The 18,083-nt window shown below is 38.0% G+C and overlaps 1 protein-coding gene across 1 annotated transcript; it reads right to left on the bottom strand.

Moving 5' to 3' along the window:
• Positions 1-9,153: 9,153 nt before the first annotated feature.
• Positions 9,154-17,379, bottom strand: LOC117422040 (dapper homolog 1-like). The gene is made up of 4 exons (XM_058991665.1): positions 16,549-17,379; positions 13,764-13,896; positions 13,079-13,234; positions 9,154-11,690 (listed from the first exon to the last, which is right to left on the bottom strand). The coding sequence occupies exons 1-4, from the start codon at positions 16,855-16,857 to the stop codon at positions 9,820-9,822; spliced, it is 2,469 nt and encodes an 822-aa protein (XP_058847648.1). The 5' UTR covers positions 16,858-17,379; the 3' UTR covers positions 9,154-9,819.
• Between the last annotated feature and the right edge of the window lie 704 nt (positions 17,380-18,083).

Genomic DNA, 18,083 nt, shown 5'->3' with positions numbered 1-18,083 from the left:
TTACAGAAAACACAACGCGTATCACTGATTAATTTGAAATGCAGTCTATATTAATAACTGAGATATAGTATTCCAGCATATTCAAGCTCCAAGCGGGATAGTAATGAGAAAAGGGACATGCTCCAAGCTTTATCATAGCAGATTCAGACAGCAATGAATAAAACATAATTAGAACTGCACAGTCCCCGCTCACACATTCCTCGTCAGGGATACATCATTTCCATGCTGTTGAGCATGGTACCTACCCCATAGCTGTGAAATCTGTACAGCAGTTGATGTTTTGTAAAGTCTCTTAAGTTGACAATGGCTGCCCCATGGTCAATGTGGAAAAGCACAGTCCATTTAGAAGGTTTGTTGCAGTTTTTAAACTGAACAAGTGATCTTCATTAGAGTACTGCTGACCTTAAAGTAAGGACACAAAGTAAGCTAATGCTATGTTGGATTCTAATTTAAATCCAATTCACCCAACTCTGATGGGAATACTTGACATCAAATGACTCTGGAGGGTCATCTTGGTCATTTGTTTTAATAATGGCATGCATCACCCATGTTATTATATCAAATAAGGAGGTCAATATTAGGGTGTCTGTAGTTATAGCACTAAGAGCAAACAGTATGTTTCTGCAATATAAACACACAGATAAAATCCCCAGAGCAGTACCCAATGAAAAGTTATTCTGTGTAACCTTAATTGCAAAGTATCCCTGTCAGTAAAAAAAATGTCAATAAGCATAATTCATGTCCACTTTATTTAATAGCACTCATGAAATTGTTCCAAGAGGATAAGATTCAGAAGATGTATTAAATAATTTTATAAGGGTTCTTAGAAGCCATTCTTTTCTGTCAAATGATGTTCATTCTCATGCACTTTTTAAAGATAAATAAAGATATACTTAAACAAATTATTATACAAATCCCAAATGATCTTAATCATACATTGACCTGTTATAAGTAAGCTTTTTTCTAATTCAAAATAATTTCGTTTTACTGTCCTTCTTGTAACATTTACCATATGTTTGATATCAGATATATGTTCCATTGAAATCTCTAATTACAAAAAGACTGATGAAAGAAGTGGTTTGAAACTACAGGAAGGGTTGGATGCAACAGCACTATCTGGAAAACCCTGAGTAAAACCCCCTGATGAGATGAACACATCTATAGCCCCAGAAGGTTTCTTTGTTTCACCAACTCATTAAAACACAGTTTCTGTATATAACAATGTTAATACTGTAGCAATAGTTTATGCAAGTATTTGTTTTTGTATTATTACCAACAACAGTCAATATTATCGCAGTCTATTTACTTGTCCTGAATGATCCCTCTCCCCCAATCCCCATTTCTGACCTCTGGGTCAACTACTTCTATTTTCTCTTCTTAAAACACTTTCTGGGTTTGCCCCTGCAGTGAACTATTAATGTGCATTCCAAGCACCCATACTCTCTTACCATTAACTATGGTCAATAAACAAAGAGCAAAAAACAAGATAGACAGGAGGAAGAGATATGCTCAAAAGCTTTGAGCAACACCCTAATTTTTTCACCAGCCATCTGGCCTGAAATGAATAATTTCTACCTGTAAACCAAACAGCTTAGTCCCAGTGCCACAGGCTATCTGATACCCATCTCTCCTCTCTAGCTCCCTTTGGAGTCCTTAGCTAAACAGTCCCCCCGGAAGAGGCTCCCTTCAGGGGATGTAATCTAGGGTTCTCCACCAGTTGTCCAGGTATTAGGTTTGCCCACCTGGCCTGGAAGTGACCTTTTGAGTGACCTTTTGAAAAGGGCAACCTTCTGCTCCTCTTCTGCAAGAACGCTAGACTCATTAACCTTGTGAGAGCTCCCCTGAACCACAACTAAAACAACTAAGCCAGGATGTTTCACATATTCCACCCCTCTCAACTCCAAACATGGCATATCCTGTACACGTCAGAGCTCTAGTGTTTACCTTGAACAATGGAGGGTCGTGACTCTGAATAGACCTGCTTTAGATGAACAGCTGATGTTTTATCAGAGCCTCTGGTTAACTGATTTTTTTTCTTCTTAAATATACATATCTTCGTCATAGATAAAAATGATGTTGTGTCATGTTATGCACAATGTTAGCAAACACACTTTGAAATGGACAGAAGTGAGGGAAAATGGGATTTAAATATGACCATCATTACTGTGTATTTTATTATATCTGTAGTTATAGTATATTTCTGTTGGATGCATTCCTTTAAATACGTATTCAATTCTGATCTCATTTATACGTCACAAAAAAGTCTGCATATTCTAAGCATATGTTATTCCAAATGCTAATTCAAAGTATCACTTTTGTAGAAGCAGTCAAATATGCCTTAACATCACGTTGCAGTATTTTGTTAATTTGGTTTATATTCATAAACCTCATCTGTAAACAACACAACAAAACTATTAATTCTCCTCCATGGCACCTGAACTATGAATTACACTGCATCTTTCCAGGACCTGATGCAGTACATTTGCTTTTTATCTCCATAATATTCCTCTGCTTTTTTTATTACTGAGCCATGAAACCTGTAAGTCATGCATCCAAGTCCAATTTTATTTTAATTACCCTGCAACACTCACATAGTCGCTTCTCTACTCCTTCTACTTAATCTGCAGTCTGCTCAACTACTCCCTCTAGAATTACAAATTAGCATGAACCAGTGCTGATACCCAGGATGGAATACTGTTCTGATGCTCATGCTGCATCTTATTTTTCCCACCCCATATTCTATTTGCTCTATTTCTACTAAAGGGGATCCTGCTAGTTATTAGGACCTCATCTGTACAGCCTTCCCTGGTTCTATCTTATCAGCTCTCTTTTTTTCTTCTTACACCAATCCTTCTAGGGGGATCATTTCTATCCCTACCTGTCTTGGTATAATTAAAATAAACAGCTAGACTAATGGAAAGGCAACCATTGTCACAGCCCCATTGGCTCTGAGAGCTAAAAACAAAAAGGCAATGTTGAAGCATGCAAATTCAGTTGATTTCTTATCCACTTTTGGTTTTAAGCAGCTACACTTCAATTGCATACATGGCATTTACAATTACTAATATTATGCTCCAAAAAAACAGAATCTTATATCAGAATAGCGGTAACAGACTTCAATGTCATTTGTTTTAGCTAGACTGAAGTATATCTACAAGATTCAAGGCTTGGTTTGTATGTTAGGTATGTAAATTAAACATTTGCCTATAGGAATATCTAATCGTTGATGTGTGTATAGATATATACCATGCCCTTCTCTTCTTTGCTGAATAAAGATCTGGTAATGCCCATTGCATTCACACTTTCAATTTAAATATGAGAGGCAGGGTCAGAATAAGATCTCTTGACCTACTGAATACAGAGGGTCAACCCCACAGTCACAACACAAGATGATTTATGCTTAGCTTTATGAACAGCTGGGGACACATGGTTCTCTATTCGCTTAAATTAAAATAAAATCCAAAGACGTGCTCTCATTGCCATGTTCTACACAAAGTCTACTGCAGGTTTAAATATGAAGGTGTTTAAATCTGTTAGGGAGGCCAAGCAGTTAGAAATGACATTGAAAGAAATGACTTAAAAAACTATTTTTTAGAACATTGAACTGCACAATTGGGTTCAGGCAGGGTGTGGTGTGCTAGTTGTGCTATCGTAAGTACATTCCTGTCTTTTGAGATTGCCAAGTCATGCTTCTTGGAAATCAGAGTCATGGTTTGTTTGAAATTCCAGATTTTTTTTCAAGTGTATAAATGCTAGATTCCAGCTGTGTTAAACCCTTTCACTAGCAGTAAAGAAACAAACAGATATATCATGCGCTGCTTTTAGGAGCATTAGAAGTTACTGTGGGTGATAGCAGATAGGTAATGATCTGCAAGCAAGAAGAATTTAATAAGGATGATAGAATAACAAACAAGTACTGGTAAACACCATTCCTGATTCATTAAAAAAACACATTCTCTGATCCTGACTATTCTACTTGGTATTATTAATGATGTTTATATAAAAAAAATCATCTATACAGAGACAAAAGAGTTCAACTGGTCATTCAATGGAAATTATAATAGTATCTCAACAGTGCCATTAAACTTACATGTACTATTCTATCCTCTGCTTATTCTGCTTCTACTCAGTTAGTTTAAAGTGAAACATGTCAATAAAATGCCTCTGGTTTGAATTACCCATACACCACTGTGAAAATATATTCAAAAATTAATTTCAGGTTTGTTTTGTAAACAGGGAAATTACCACCCATTTCCTTGAAAAACCTTTCTAGTTGGATTAAACTAATAGAATCTCAGAGGCCATTTCTTCTCATGATGTTTATTGGAAACAGCCACTTCATCCAGACTGACATGGCCTTTGCTTTAACTCTACTGTTCTGGGATGGCTAAATCTGGTGACTTTGCATAGGTGACCACATGGCTAGTTCTTAATGAGGTACCTCTGCTTTTTCATTGACACCAAGAAACCATTGCAATTGAAGAGGGGCTGACCCAGCAAGTCTTTTACCACCAAGAGGGGAGAAATGTAGACAGGTTGCAGTTTGATACTGCTGTAACCACATCCCAACCTGTCTATTCTTTGAAAGACAATACCTAGGCATTAAGAGGCTAGAATTAGCTACCATATTCTACACAATTAAATAATGATGTGTTGGAAAGAAAATAATATCCACTGTTGAGATACCTTATATTTGTCCAATTGTCAGCACATATAAAATAAAAAGAAACTGTTTTCACACTAATAGATGGATTGGCAGAGCTAATAATAATGCAGAATGCATCAAGTGATAAATGATGGTAGGCGATAATCACGTCGCATACCTATCCTTGAATTGCATCAAATCACATCAATGAATGTATGTGGACCAAGGGCATCCTTATAGAAATGCTCTATGACTTCTATTTAATGGGATTTCAGAACACATCCATATCTATTTTACAGGGACATCTTCTCATAACATTTTTTATATCCACTGGTCTACAATATAGCCTATAATTCAGGAGTACAGGGTTAAGCCATGATTTCTATTTTTATTTCAGGAAAATATAGTTAACTATAGAAATAAGTAGTGAGTTAAAGAAACAAAGTATGCAAAATGATTCCTTCTCAGTTACTAAATTGTGAGAATATTCCAAAATGATGTAAGCCATCAGGGACTCATTGTGAGACGATGTCTAGCATGTCTGAGAAACCACAGGACCAACGCTACATAGCCACTGCAGCCCATAACTCATATCTTTGTGCAACCCTGGCAAAGCCAGCCTGGTTATGGATGATCTGCATCACGCTTATTTTCCATTCAATATGAGAATATATCTCAGATATCACACACTGACAATGGACTTTTGTGCAGGCAAGGCCTGGGTGGTGTTTATAAGCAATATCTGCAACTACAGTCACAACACAAACCATGATGTCCAAAAATGAGTTATTTTACAATGTGGCATCTAAATGTGTGTTTATTCTATTAAACACTAGTTTGTTTATAAAAGCCACCTACATGTATTACATGTTTTTGACTACAGATGTCCATTTTGTGTGGGCCAAAATTGGTATTTATGTGTACTCCTAGTTTACACATAATGTAAAATACTAGAGAGTTTTCTATAATAATGGAAAAATTCCAGGTGTAATCTATGGATTTTTTTATGTGAGCAGACTGTAAATTTGGTTTATGAATGACCACCCATAGCTCTGACCAGCTGACTGCTAGGGTGAGCCAGTCTGCTTTGCATACATACAGTATTTGCACACTTGCCTGCAATTGTGTAAATGACATAGCATTGTCACTGTGAACTACATCCCTGCAGAGAGTACAGTACAAACCCACTGTATCAGGAACATGCTTGACATGTAGACAGCAGACTTGTCTCCAAGAGGCAGTTACGGGAACAAAATTGTGTGTCATTCGTTTCAAAGAAATGTTTCACAACAACAATAACAGAGGAGGAGTAAGTAGTAAACAGATGACATTGCAACATTCTTTTAAAGACTAAAGAAGCGTCATAGTCTATAGTAGACAAAAGTGTACTTTTCAAAAGGTATTTCTTACATTGATATTGCACACATGTACATACAAAATGTGGACAAAACAATTTTAAAGGGCTTCTATATGCCATCATGGGTAGTCAGTGCAGATGTTACACTCTCATTTTTCCAGGGACATTAATGAGTCAAAAGTCTATTAACCCAAATGGCCCATAGAGTCTGAATGTTCATCTTAAACATCAGTAATTTAAGCATTTTTGTGTACATGTATAGGTACCTGCAAACTGAGCAGTTACTATCTATCTGCTCAGACTACAGCTACACATGCTATTTACAGAACTACTTCATTGGGTGTTTGCAATATTTAACAATGTGTCTAACAACTGTATACTGTATGCATAAGAGCATCTAGATGCACGGGGTGTCTGTCTTTTGCTGTGGACAATTTTATACCTGGATAATGTCAACAATTTGATAACTCTTGTGGAAAAAGGCTGCACACTCATTGATTATTTGTAATACATCTGCCTGGCCCCTTGATTTATTACCAAAAGCTAAGAAAACACTTGTGAAAACATGATTATTGTAAAATATTTAAAGACAGCACATTTGTTGAGATGTACATTTTTATTTTTGCTAGAAACTATTATAATTTTTCTCCTCCCGAATCCACATGTAAAAAATGGGAGCCATCTACATATCTATAAATGGTTTATTTCCTGGAAATCAATGTGTAATGTTTGTGTAAAAATGTTCTTCAACTAGCTGAATATGGTAACAGAAGTTCAGTGTTAAACAATCAATATTTTAGATTTGGCACTGCCATACATTATTGGATAGCCACCAATAATGTTTTTTGTTCCTCTCCTACCAAAAGGACATTTTAAAGTTACTGAACAATTCCCAGATACACTAGAGGTGGGGTGTAAAGTAGACACACATTGAATTATCAAACTTGGCAGGTAGCCACACTAGATCACAGGGAATAGGATGGTATGATACACCTTGTGTCAAGTAACAGAAATACACAATCTGCCCAGTAAACCCAAGAGCCAGAGGTGTAAGAAAACAAAATAGTAATTACCACCATGATTAAATGTGTAAACATCACAGATAATTAGTTCCAGAGTTTGCTGCATCCCTGCAAGCTTATTGCTGATAATAAATAACGTGTGCTCATGGTCACAGTTTTCTTTTTCTGCAAATTGCAGGGGGGGTGGGGGCTCCTGCACTTCCTTCTTATTGAATGGAATTGGAAGGCAGATTGCATTGAGGTCAGAGCTGGAGATGGCTCTGTCCATCACACTATTAAAGAATGTGCTCTGTCTGCTACGAGGGGAAAAGAGACAAGAGCAGGTCATGCTGCTCCCAATGCAAATCATTCAGGGCAGCAGCTGAAGAGGAACAGAAAACAACTGCAGATCAAATGGACATTCACACTAAGCAATAGGGTTCAGTGCAAAACCGCAATATTGTATGCATTACACCGTGCACTCTGAAACCCAATTTGTTGAGCCACAAGAATTTGGCATTCAGCAAAGACCTTAGAATATGGCTTGTTGTGTAACTGGTTACCAAATGAGGTATAGTGTACATGTGTGTGTTAGTATGTCCAGATTTCTAAATTGATATTAGAGTAATGTCACCAGATTGCTTTGGTCGACTAAGGACAGGCATCTAAAATAGGAATCATCTGTAATCTGGAAATGGAGCATGTACAGCAATATTTAAAATTGTCAATCCAAACCAGGAGAAAAGTATAGTATTACTAAAATGAAACTTCTTTTTCGTACTACAGCTACAGCTGGGCTATACAGCTATGGCCAGCAGTTTTGTATCACCCTATAGAATGAACTCATTTTGTTGCATAAAGTCAAATGAAGCTTTCTGAATAATGTTACATTAATATTGAATTGCATAGCACTTTCTAGTTTTCCATATACTTAAAAAAACTGACAAATTGAAAAATGTGATATTTCAAAGTCCAACATGAAATACTGTACTACTATTATGTCTTCCGGTACTTGTTTCTTTGATTACAGGATGTTAAATAAGACCTAAATTATGTTCCTATAGTTTTTATTTTTTATGAATGTCTTAATCCTAAAATTCTATGTGATGTAAAACTTTTGACGATAGCTCTATAGTATAACATGACAACATCAGACCTGAGCATTCCAATAACTGATTTTGGTTAACATTCTCTGTTGCATTGGCAACACAGTCACCCAGGGAATCAATTAGAGATCATTACCCACAGTGACCATTAGCTGAAACTCCTCAGATGCCTTCAATACTTAAATAAGTTCAGTGCAGCCCACTAGATTTAGCACCATGTCTCAAAGGCCACTGCAGAATTACAGCATACAGTGCTTTCATGAACAAATCTCAAACAAGGTAGGACTACCCAAACACTAATTGACATCGTGACACCAAGGGCTATGCTATTTTAACCACTATCGTAAAGAAAAGCACCTGCAACGGATACTGTAAAATTCACTAAAAGGAAGCAGCTTGGCAGAAACCTCATAAAGCTCTCATCTGACACGGTGATCTGCTATAAAACCAGCTTATCTGTTGCAAGCCTTACATAACTGTTTCTTTGCTAGAGTACAGTACCTTTTCTTCCTTTGCAGTAATAGTATCCCTGATCTGTAGGGCAGAGGTGCTGCATGGGACAATGCTCTGAACCAGGTGGCACTGCAGGTAAACACATTTTTAACAAGTCTTGACAACCTATCGAGACTCTATGGAATTAACAAGCGGTTTCAGAAGCACATAAATATGGAAACGAGGGGCGTCACTTAAGCATTGAGACGGAGCCAAATCAGGCAAATCTCTGGAATGTTGGGCAGGTGTGAAGCAAGTTATTTTTTAACTCAAAAGCAGAACCTTGGAATACAGAAAGATCTACGGTAACTCCATCATTCTATCAGGGTTTTAAAATATTTCACCAATGCTCAAGATTTACTTTCCTTAATAATGCTTTTTAAACCTGGGAATATTAATTTGTCCCTGCACACTTTTAATGTGGAAACACAGTATTGCTATGAAAAGCTTTTATTTAATGTATTACTATTTTTTTTTTTTATTTAACTTGTAAAGGTTTTGTGTTCTAGTCTCAGACTGTGCAAAAGACATTGATAACATGACAAATCAAAATAACTTCAAAGCAGACATTTATTAAAAGCATAAAAATATGCTGTACCAGTAGAAATGTACTATATACAACAAATTGCAATTTACAACTATTTGGCATCAACAAAACAGTAAAGCGATTGCTCATGCATATTGTATGCGCACACATTACAAAAGCACCGTAGCATTAACAGTTAATAGTCCTTATACAATCTGCTCTCAAACCATAGACTGGGTCTATCAAAGGAGCATCAACCCTTAACGTAAAGCAAAGGACTGCTAAAAAAAACATGGCAGCTCAACACTGCCTTCCAATTCACTTAGGACTGATATTATAACCAAATATATTAAGTTTTAAATAGCTTTTAATACAAAAAGGAATTGACCCAGGGCATGTATTTACACACATATACAGTAAGACAGGCTAACTATATGTTTCAGTTTTAAATAATAAATATAACAAATGGGTTAAATAAACAAGTGATGGGGCAGTAGGGTACAGATAAATGATCTTTACCAGTGGCACATTTTTTCAGTTCTAATGTTTCTACAGTTATACTTTTATGTAATTTGTTTGGAATTCAAATGACTTGGTCAATAAAATAGGCAGTTAAAATTAACCCAGGTATCACAGGAAGAAGAGAACACAAATAAACTGGCCTGGCCACTGCTAAGGATTAAATATGCCTTTCATACAGTTGTCATGAGTTTTAAAGAGCCTGTGCGGAAGCGAAGAATCTTTTTCTTCAGATTGTGCGATGCCTTGATTTTCACAAAGGCCTTGGCCTGTGCAGAGGTCATTTCAGAGGGGGCGACTGGTGCAGCTGGGTTACCAAACTGCGGCCAAGCCAGCCCGCCACTCTCATCAGTGTCACTGGATGTTGTGCTCTCGCCCGCAAAGTCCACCTCACTTAGGCTTGATTCACTGTCTCCAAAGCAATTGGTAGTATAATTGCTCTTTTCATCTTCGCTGGTGTCCAGTACAGTAGAATGGAACAGTGAGGCACACTCAGCTGAATATTCCGAGTCGCTGCCAATGTATGCATAAGGGCTGCTGTACTGTGCGTTGGGACGCAGATATACTGCCGAAACCTGGCCTAGAATTTCCTTTTTCTGCCTCCTCCTGGCTCTCCTCAGCGCCTCTTCATATGGGACCTCAGCTATTGTCTTGCACCTACGGTAGTCACTTCTTTTATACTTCGGTTTGGCCACCACAGTCTCCCGTCCATGCCCATGATGCCTGACTGTTGGTTTGCTGGTAGACGAAGCTTGTCTAGTGGAAAGACTTCCCTCTGGCTGGAAGCTGCTGCCTTTCTTTGCCTTTGAGGTGCCCTTTTTGGTGGTTTTATGTGGGTTGGAAACTTCTTCTGGGAAACGGCATTTTTTAGCCACCATCCTCGGCTTCTCCGGGCAGATTTCTGGAATAAGCTCATTGTGCATTCTTGGTTTGAGCGTAGCACTCCTCACTTTGACAATCTTAATATTCTTGCCTCCCTTACGGAGTTTTACAGTCTGCTTCTGGGCTGGGATATACTGGGCATTTACCATCTGCCCACCTTCATCCAGGCTTTGAGAGGAAGACCCCTCACTCCTGAGCTCTAGTGGTGGCCTGTCCTCCAGATACAAAGGAACAGCTGGACGAGGCTTCAAGCCTTTCCTTGCAGGCACTGTTTTCACAGGCTGGGGGGCCTTGTTCTCCTCCAACATAGCAACATACTGATACACATTGTCTTTTGGTGAGGAAACTGAATGCAGGCTACCTACCTCCTGAAGGTCTATAGCTACAGTGCTAAGAGGAAGTCCCTTATTTGCCACAAAAATCCTCTTCTTGGGTAGACTATTATGCTGAAGTTCATTGTTGTTTGTCATGTATTGTTCATTATGTGGCTGGTAGGCACAAGAGATATGAGCCTTGTCATTTTCCAATTGTTCAACATTTGCCTCAACATGTGGCCACTGCTTCATAGGAGACATTGCACCGATATCAGAGTTGTTTGCTCCCTTGGAATGTAAACATGCTTGTCTGGGGTTTTTATGGTCAGAACTCTTGCTTTGAGATTCACCAACAGTCTGTCTGACACAAATGCTTCCCTGTCTTAAAATGCTCTTTGCAGGGTCTGTATTTAAGTTTGTCCTTGGCTTATTAGTCCTTATAGGCTGGGCCCTCCTCTGAAGGAGACCAAAGATGTAATTATCTAATCTTTTGTTTGAAGATGAAGATGGAGAGGGTACAGGCCAAGAAGGGCTTTGAGACACCATGGCCTGTTCAGATTTTGCAAAGTCACTGGAGGAGTCACTGGCCTTAAATCCTTCCTCTTTGAAATGACCAACCAGGGACTGAAAGAACATTGGGCTTTGGACAGCCACTGCGTGAAGAGGGCTGGGGTATCTGTAGACGTCATTCCCATTCCTGGAGATTAGGTCACACTGGTACTTGGTCTGGATGTCAGACATTCCATCAAGAGACGCTGAATAGGGAGCTGATAAGGAGCGCTTGACTGTTGCCGAATTCTGGTCTTCACACTGCCCTTCAACACAGTCAATCCAGCCCGCAAGGTTATCTGCAAATATGATGAAAGGGAGCATTAAAAACATGTGTTAAAATTCACATTAAAAACCCCACAGACCGTATCAATGGCCAAAAAATAATTAAATTTAAAAAAATGTACAACGCAGTCAGGTTAAATCAAAAAAGGTATCCAACAAGAAGAGTATTATTGAGTCAAAGTAAAAACAAACTGAGAGAAAGACAATTTACTGCCTTAAGCATGGTGTTTCAGTTTCCTACACTCCCTTTTAGAAATGTAAACACCCCCTGGGCATGTTTTTCTTCATGTAGCACTTTAACATCCCATCTACATAGATAGTAGTTCCCATTTATGTAGTATTAAAGCCTTACATATTGCCAGGGGCATTACAAACCTTAGGTGTGGAACACAGAGGCAAGCAGAAAATAGTGTCAGCTGAGTGCCTATGGCCATAATAGGACACATTTACTGTATAAAGGGTAGATCAAGCTGTTTTTTTTCTCTTTTGAACCAGTGACCTTGTCCATTAGCTGGAGTAGGGGGAATACCTACCAGAGGCAAGGGCCACAACATCTCCTTTATTTGGAAATTGCCATGCAATCTATAGATTGGAGATCACTTCATCTATATGAAGAACATCACTTCCAACAGCATTATTCAGTAACATGAAGAAAATTCAGTGTATCCTCTTAACAGAACAGCAGCAAACAATTAAGACTGTTGAGATACAACAATGAAGAACAAACACATCTCTCTAGGATACAGCTTGCACAGTTATCTACTTAACATGCAGGTTGTCAGGAAGAACAAACGCTATTACAACTTCAAAAGACCTTCCAGTATTTTGATTGTGTTTGTTTCTTCGGGAAAACATCACCATTTTAAATCCAATACAAATAAAAAGAACAGTCTTAAGATGCAATAAGACTCCAAACATCTGCCCTGTCAGCCATCTGCACAAAAACCATGAAGATACCAAACAAAACGAGTCTCTTGTGACAAAGAATAGATATGACGGATTGATCTATAAAAGCTATTAATTCCACAAAATATCCAACAAGAGCTTTAATGGGCAACGTACGGCATGTCATGCAACATCTTTCTTGTAACCCAGTCCCTCCATTTGTGACATTTACACACAAACAAGAGCTATACCCATCCCTTCTAAGTATTGGTAAGCTAGAGACAGCATTCCTAATGGACTACACTAGTTGGATTTTTATTTTAGGGCAGCCTGGTGCAGCTGTTCAGGCAAACAAGCATGGATGGACAGGGTAAGGGGTGGGACTAGCCTTCTTAACTGCCAATAGCTTAAACTCAATGCACGCCACACAGATAAAGACATTTAAAATGGACACCTCCAAAACCACACACAAACCTACCACACCACCACTCAGATCTGTTACTATGCCTGGACTCACCTGCAGATTTGGGACAGCCATCTGAAGCGCTCAGTGATGTGTCCAAAGGGCTGCAGAAGCAGGTGCTGGAGCGGCAACTGGATAAACATTCGCTGAAAACAGAGTTGGATGAGTTGGAAAGGGATCCCGAGGCCCCGTCACTCAGCTCATAAAAACCTAGAAATAGAACAAAGAAACATTTTAAATTAAAGCTCCTTTTTTTAAAAAAACATTTCTTAATGGATATCTAGTTAAATTTGCAGAGTGATAAATTCAAAAAACAAGAAAGGATTAGATATTTTAATTTGACTGACTAGAATAATCCCAAAAAAACAAACAAAAAAACCACACCTTTTGAGCCAACTCCCTTGAACCCTGTTCTGCCATCACATATTGCAACTCAAGAAATCTGTCAATTTGTTTGTTTAAAAAAACCCCACAAAGTACAAAAAACAGAATTACTGGCCTTTTCTTACTTAAATGAAGGGCTTGTTTTTAAACAGAGACATGAGTCCTCAGCAGTGTAGATGGGTAGAGGGAAATATAAGTCAACTTGAAATGTTTTAGAACCCCTATACTCTTCCCAATGAATGAGAAACAAAAGCAAACATTTCAGCTTTTGTAAAACTGCCTGTAGGGATCCATTTTAGTTTATGCGGGATGGCCATACTATATTTCCCCATTTACAGCCCCATTCTACACTTACCTGAACTGGGTCGGCTGTCTGTTTCCAGGTGATCGTGAAAGGGTTTCTCACAATCCAGTCTCAGGTCGCTGATCTGTCTGTCCAGTTCCTGGAGCTGGTTTATCAGGCCTGCATCCCTTCTCCTTAAACAGTTCTGCCAGGGACAAGAGTTTGATGTTACCAGCCGCCACATAAAAGCAGGCTCTTGCAGCAGATGTAGAATACAAGATAGCAAAGCCTCAAGAATCTTGGCAACAGGAGACCTCAATCTGCTAGCAATTAAAGAAACATAGCAGGAATGTCTCATGAACCTAATATTCTAATTTTAGATGCAAGTCCAAGGAAAAAAACTAATTACAAAGTCAAAATGCATTGAAAGCTGTGAAAAGAAACCTTGTTTAACAAACCTCCCACTTGAAAGAAGGACAGGGTAAGAAATAAGTACTGTAATACTATTAGTGAAGCTTATTCTTAAACATTCTCTGGCAAAGATATTTAAAACGAAAATCAGACGTGATTTTGTTTTATAGAATAAAGCTTATCTTCATTTGAGTTTGAAAGCCTTTTGTTCCAGTCGCATGCTCTCTCATATTATATATATATATATATATATATATATATATATATATATATATATATATATATATACTCTTACAAAGCAGTTACTTGCATCAAAATCCTCATTAATAAACCTCACAAATAGATAGATACTCTCTGGTCATTTGTATTAATCTCAGCCATTTTGTGTTTCACCTCTATAATGCACACACACACATACACACACGCACACATGTAGTGCTATATTGGGTAGAGCTGCTGTCCCCTTAAATTAACTCCCAGCTCATGAAGCCAGCACTTGACAGAAGCTCAATCTGATTGATGTTCTGTCCGCTTAACACAGGCCAACAGCTTGCTAGTCAATTTTTGCAAAAATGTGCCTTTCCTTAAACTTCATATACATTTTGTAGAAGAGACAGACATAAAAAAAACCTGTAAAAAGGGCTATGGTTTTACAGAAAGGAAGAACACAGGCGTGCATGCAATGCACAGGGTGTGTTGATCGTTACCTTTATGGGAGTTTGCAAGGTATCCATCATTTCAAATGTAATGTCTTTACTATTGTTGGTGGTAAAAACACTTCCAAACTGTATATGTTTCATTATCTAATTTAACATCACTGGGTTAAGAAATTATATAAAGCTCCGTCCAATGACTAGTCTCTCTGTGGTACATTGAGTAATACAGTTTATAAAGAATTATGGAAATACCCTGAAAAACAACAAATTTCCTCACAATAGTGGTAATACGGTATTTTTTTTTCCAGAAATGTCTTTTAAAATGGGTCCCTGCTGTTCTTAATGACCTTGAATATAAAACTGGCACAACTCTCCAAGGTGACTGCAGATTTTACAGCGAAACAATAAATCTTCCAGTTCGGTTTATGACCCCTTGACAGAAATCTTAAGCAATGCAGCAACATTTCGATTTTTATTTTTTCAGATGGATGTTAACAGTAAGATGGAGTTTTAGGTTAAGAAATACAAACGGCGTTGTGTTGAAACAGTGTTTTATAAAAGGTTTCTTTGTTGTATTTATCAAGAGGAACCATGCCACATAGTAACTGGTTTTGCATAAACAGAATCAACACATTTTCGATATGCACCCCTAACAAACAGTTTTGTTTTGATACAGATTGCGTCTGCGACATAAACACACGTTAAATAAATATCGTTTACTTTGATGACCTAATGAGATTTATTTTGAAATCACCCCTTGGTTCCCTTGAGCTCTGCGGGAGGGCTGGGTATTTGCTTGTAAAAGTTCGTTTCAATAGCCGAGTCCATTGTAACTCAACAGCAAGTTTAACACCGGCAGCTGGACCCCTCACTGACTGGGGAGGACAGTTTAAGGAATGTATTTCCCCTCCAGGAAGTTATATTTAAATTCCTTTATTTTCTTTCAGTGTAGCCTCTACTGGTGTTAACATACAGTCCCTTCACCTGATTTCTCCCAATAACGGTATGGAAATTGATAGTTGGCTAGTATAGTTTCCATATAAAATCACAGAGCCGATATAGTAGCCTACGAGTCTAGTGTTTGGAAGATAGTTGCTGTTGTATTTTTTTGGCAACAGGGGCAAATTGACTTATTACAGATGATCCCGTTTATAATTAAAGTACATATGGTGTTTTTTTTCCTTGCACAGTCTATCCTCTTAAGAACCGTACCGCCTACTTTGAGATCATATTCGTATTTAATAGTATGCATCGCCCTACCGCTGTCAATAACATTCAACCCGTATTAAATGTATACAAAACGCCCATCTCAAAAAAACAAAAACAAACAAGAAACGTTTAAACAGCACCCTTGGCTTTGTAAAGTTGTTTCACTATAACAAATCCCTCAAAATCTCCTTTGCTCGCTTGTGTACTCAGGATGTTTAGGAAGGGATCTGCATGGTCAACATGGTCAACTGAGACACGTCTTTCAAAAGGCCAGCTGTAGATACCCTTAAACAAAGGTAATCATATTTTAATGAGCTATCAATGTTTAATGTTAACCATTTGCAAACAACAAAATGTTCTACCACAAATCAATGTTTTAAAAATCCAAATTACAAACACAAATGTAGCGTATCTATCCACGAAACTGTTCCCATTTTTCTCTAAAAACTATCAACTATAGTATGAGTGGAAAATCAATAAACAATTTACATTTAATTAAAATGTTACCTACTTATATGACACATTGAATGTTAATTAAATTAAATAAACCCGGCAAAAAATTGTATTTAAAAAACACCTACCAATTGTTTTCTCAGTAACAAAATGTTCTCTTCCAAGACTTTTGCCTGCGGGTTTAGGTAGTTTTCCTCCACCATTCCAGTGATATTCTCTTCCCCGGCTAAATAAGCATTTCCCCCGTGATTTAGCACGGTCCTGACCAACAATTCATGCCTCTGTTTCAGATACTCCAACTCCCCCAGACCGGCCAGGGTCGCCTCCAGCCTCTCCCGAATCCTCAGCCGATCCAGTTCCCCCTCTATCGTGTCCCGGGACCGCATTTCAGCATCTAGGCTGTCCCGGGTCAGGAAACAGTCCTTCGAGGCAGGCATCACTGAAACTCTGGTCGTCTGCTTCGTTTGTTTCCTCCACACAACACTTTAATTACAACATTTGTTTCCCAGCATATGTGGGGAAAAAAAAAAGCCAAACAACAAAAAGCTGCAATAGACTGTCACTTTGCAGTATGCGATTAGTTTAAGAACACATTTAAAATCCCCAGGATTCGTTGTTTTTGTTTATATTTTTTGCTTTAGTTTTTTAATCTAAAAGTTGTTTTTCATTGTTATCATTTTAAGTAGGCTATACTATGTAAAATACAAGGACTAGATAAACATATCTGGGGTAGTGTCAACTAATTACAAAGTTTTGTTCTTGTAATTTTCTGCCAGGGTTTCAACTTCTCCAGATATGGGTTTAAGTGTGAGAGGAGCAAAAATCAATTCAGTTGTCCGTCCGTAGCTGTCTTAACTGCCTGGTTTACTGATGAACGCTCAGACCAACCTCCTTGAGTTTATACTAATACTGCGGTTCTGGGACTTCGTGTAGCCTCTGGGTCCTAAAACTCGCCATTCAACGTTCCTGTCTGATTCAATTGAAACGGTTCAATCAACAGTGCTCAAGTGATATGGAGCTAATAATGATGTCATCGCATAGGGTAAACACATCTACATTTTTAAATGCCTCAGGACGGGGCAAACGTTATCATTTAGCATACAGGTACTTGTCCATGTGATTTGGAGTAATAGACTAGTGATGTTGGTGAAATTAGTGCTTTTAATCCTTTTTCAAACATTTCTCTGGAAGACAATATTGTTTGCATAAAATCGTAAATAACACATGGATGCAATGCAATGCATGCTATAATAATAATAGGCATTGTATTTTTTTCATAGAATGTATTTAACACTCACTCATATTTTATTGTGGAGTCATTTTTATTGACATATACACTTTTTATCTGCAGTATTTTGAGGCCAAATTACTCATGTGCTTGATTTTTAAGAAGATAGAAAATCGATTGCATAATTGCCAGATGCGCAAATTACTGTACCACATGCATCTGATCAAAAAAAGAATTGCACGACGCCCATTGAATTTGCTCTACAACGTTTACCAGCAAGCTGAAGCAGGAATATTGGTGAAGTTCAGAATTTCTGAAGGTTGAAGATCTATTCACTGTGACAACACAGGAGACTGGAGCCCTCTATCTGGATTGAATTGCTATAGCAAGGCTGAGAACTGCGATTGGCACCTGTTGCTTTTTACACATTTGGAT

The sequence above is a fragment of the Acipenser ruthenus genome, chromosome 18 (genome assembly GCF_902713425.1).
Source record: "Acipenser ruthenus chromosome 18, fAciRut3.2 maternal haplotype, whole genome shotgun sequence".
NCBI classification, from domain to species: domain Eukaryota; kingdom Metazoa; phylum Chordata; class Actinopteri; order Acipenseriformes; family Acipenseridae; genus Acipenser; species Acipenser ruthenus.
This window is presented reverse-complemented; position numbering and strand designations above follow the sequence as displayed.

Bases quoted from the DNA above. Each gene is read 5' to 3' on its own strand.
- LOC117422040 (XM_058991665.1), bottom strand. From the start codon at position 16,857: ATGCCTGCCTCGAAGGACTGTTTCCTGACCCGGGACAGCCTAGATGCT. The intron at 13,897-16,548 runs GTAGGTGTTTTT...TGTCCCTGGCAG, and splicing joins TGTTACTGAGAAAACAATTG to AACTGTTTAAGGAGAAGGGA. The intron at 11,691-13,078 runs GTGAGTCCAGGC...TCATATTTGCAG, and splicing joins TGGCTGTCCCAAATCTGCAG to ATAACCTTGCGGGCTGGATT.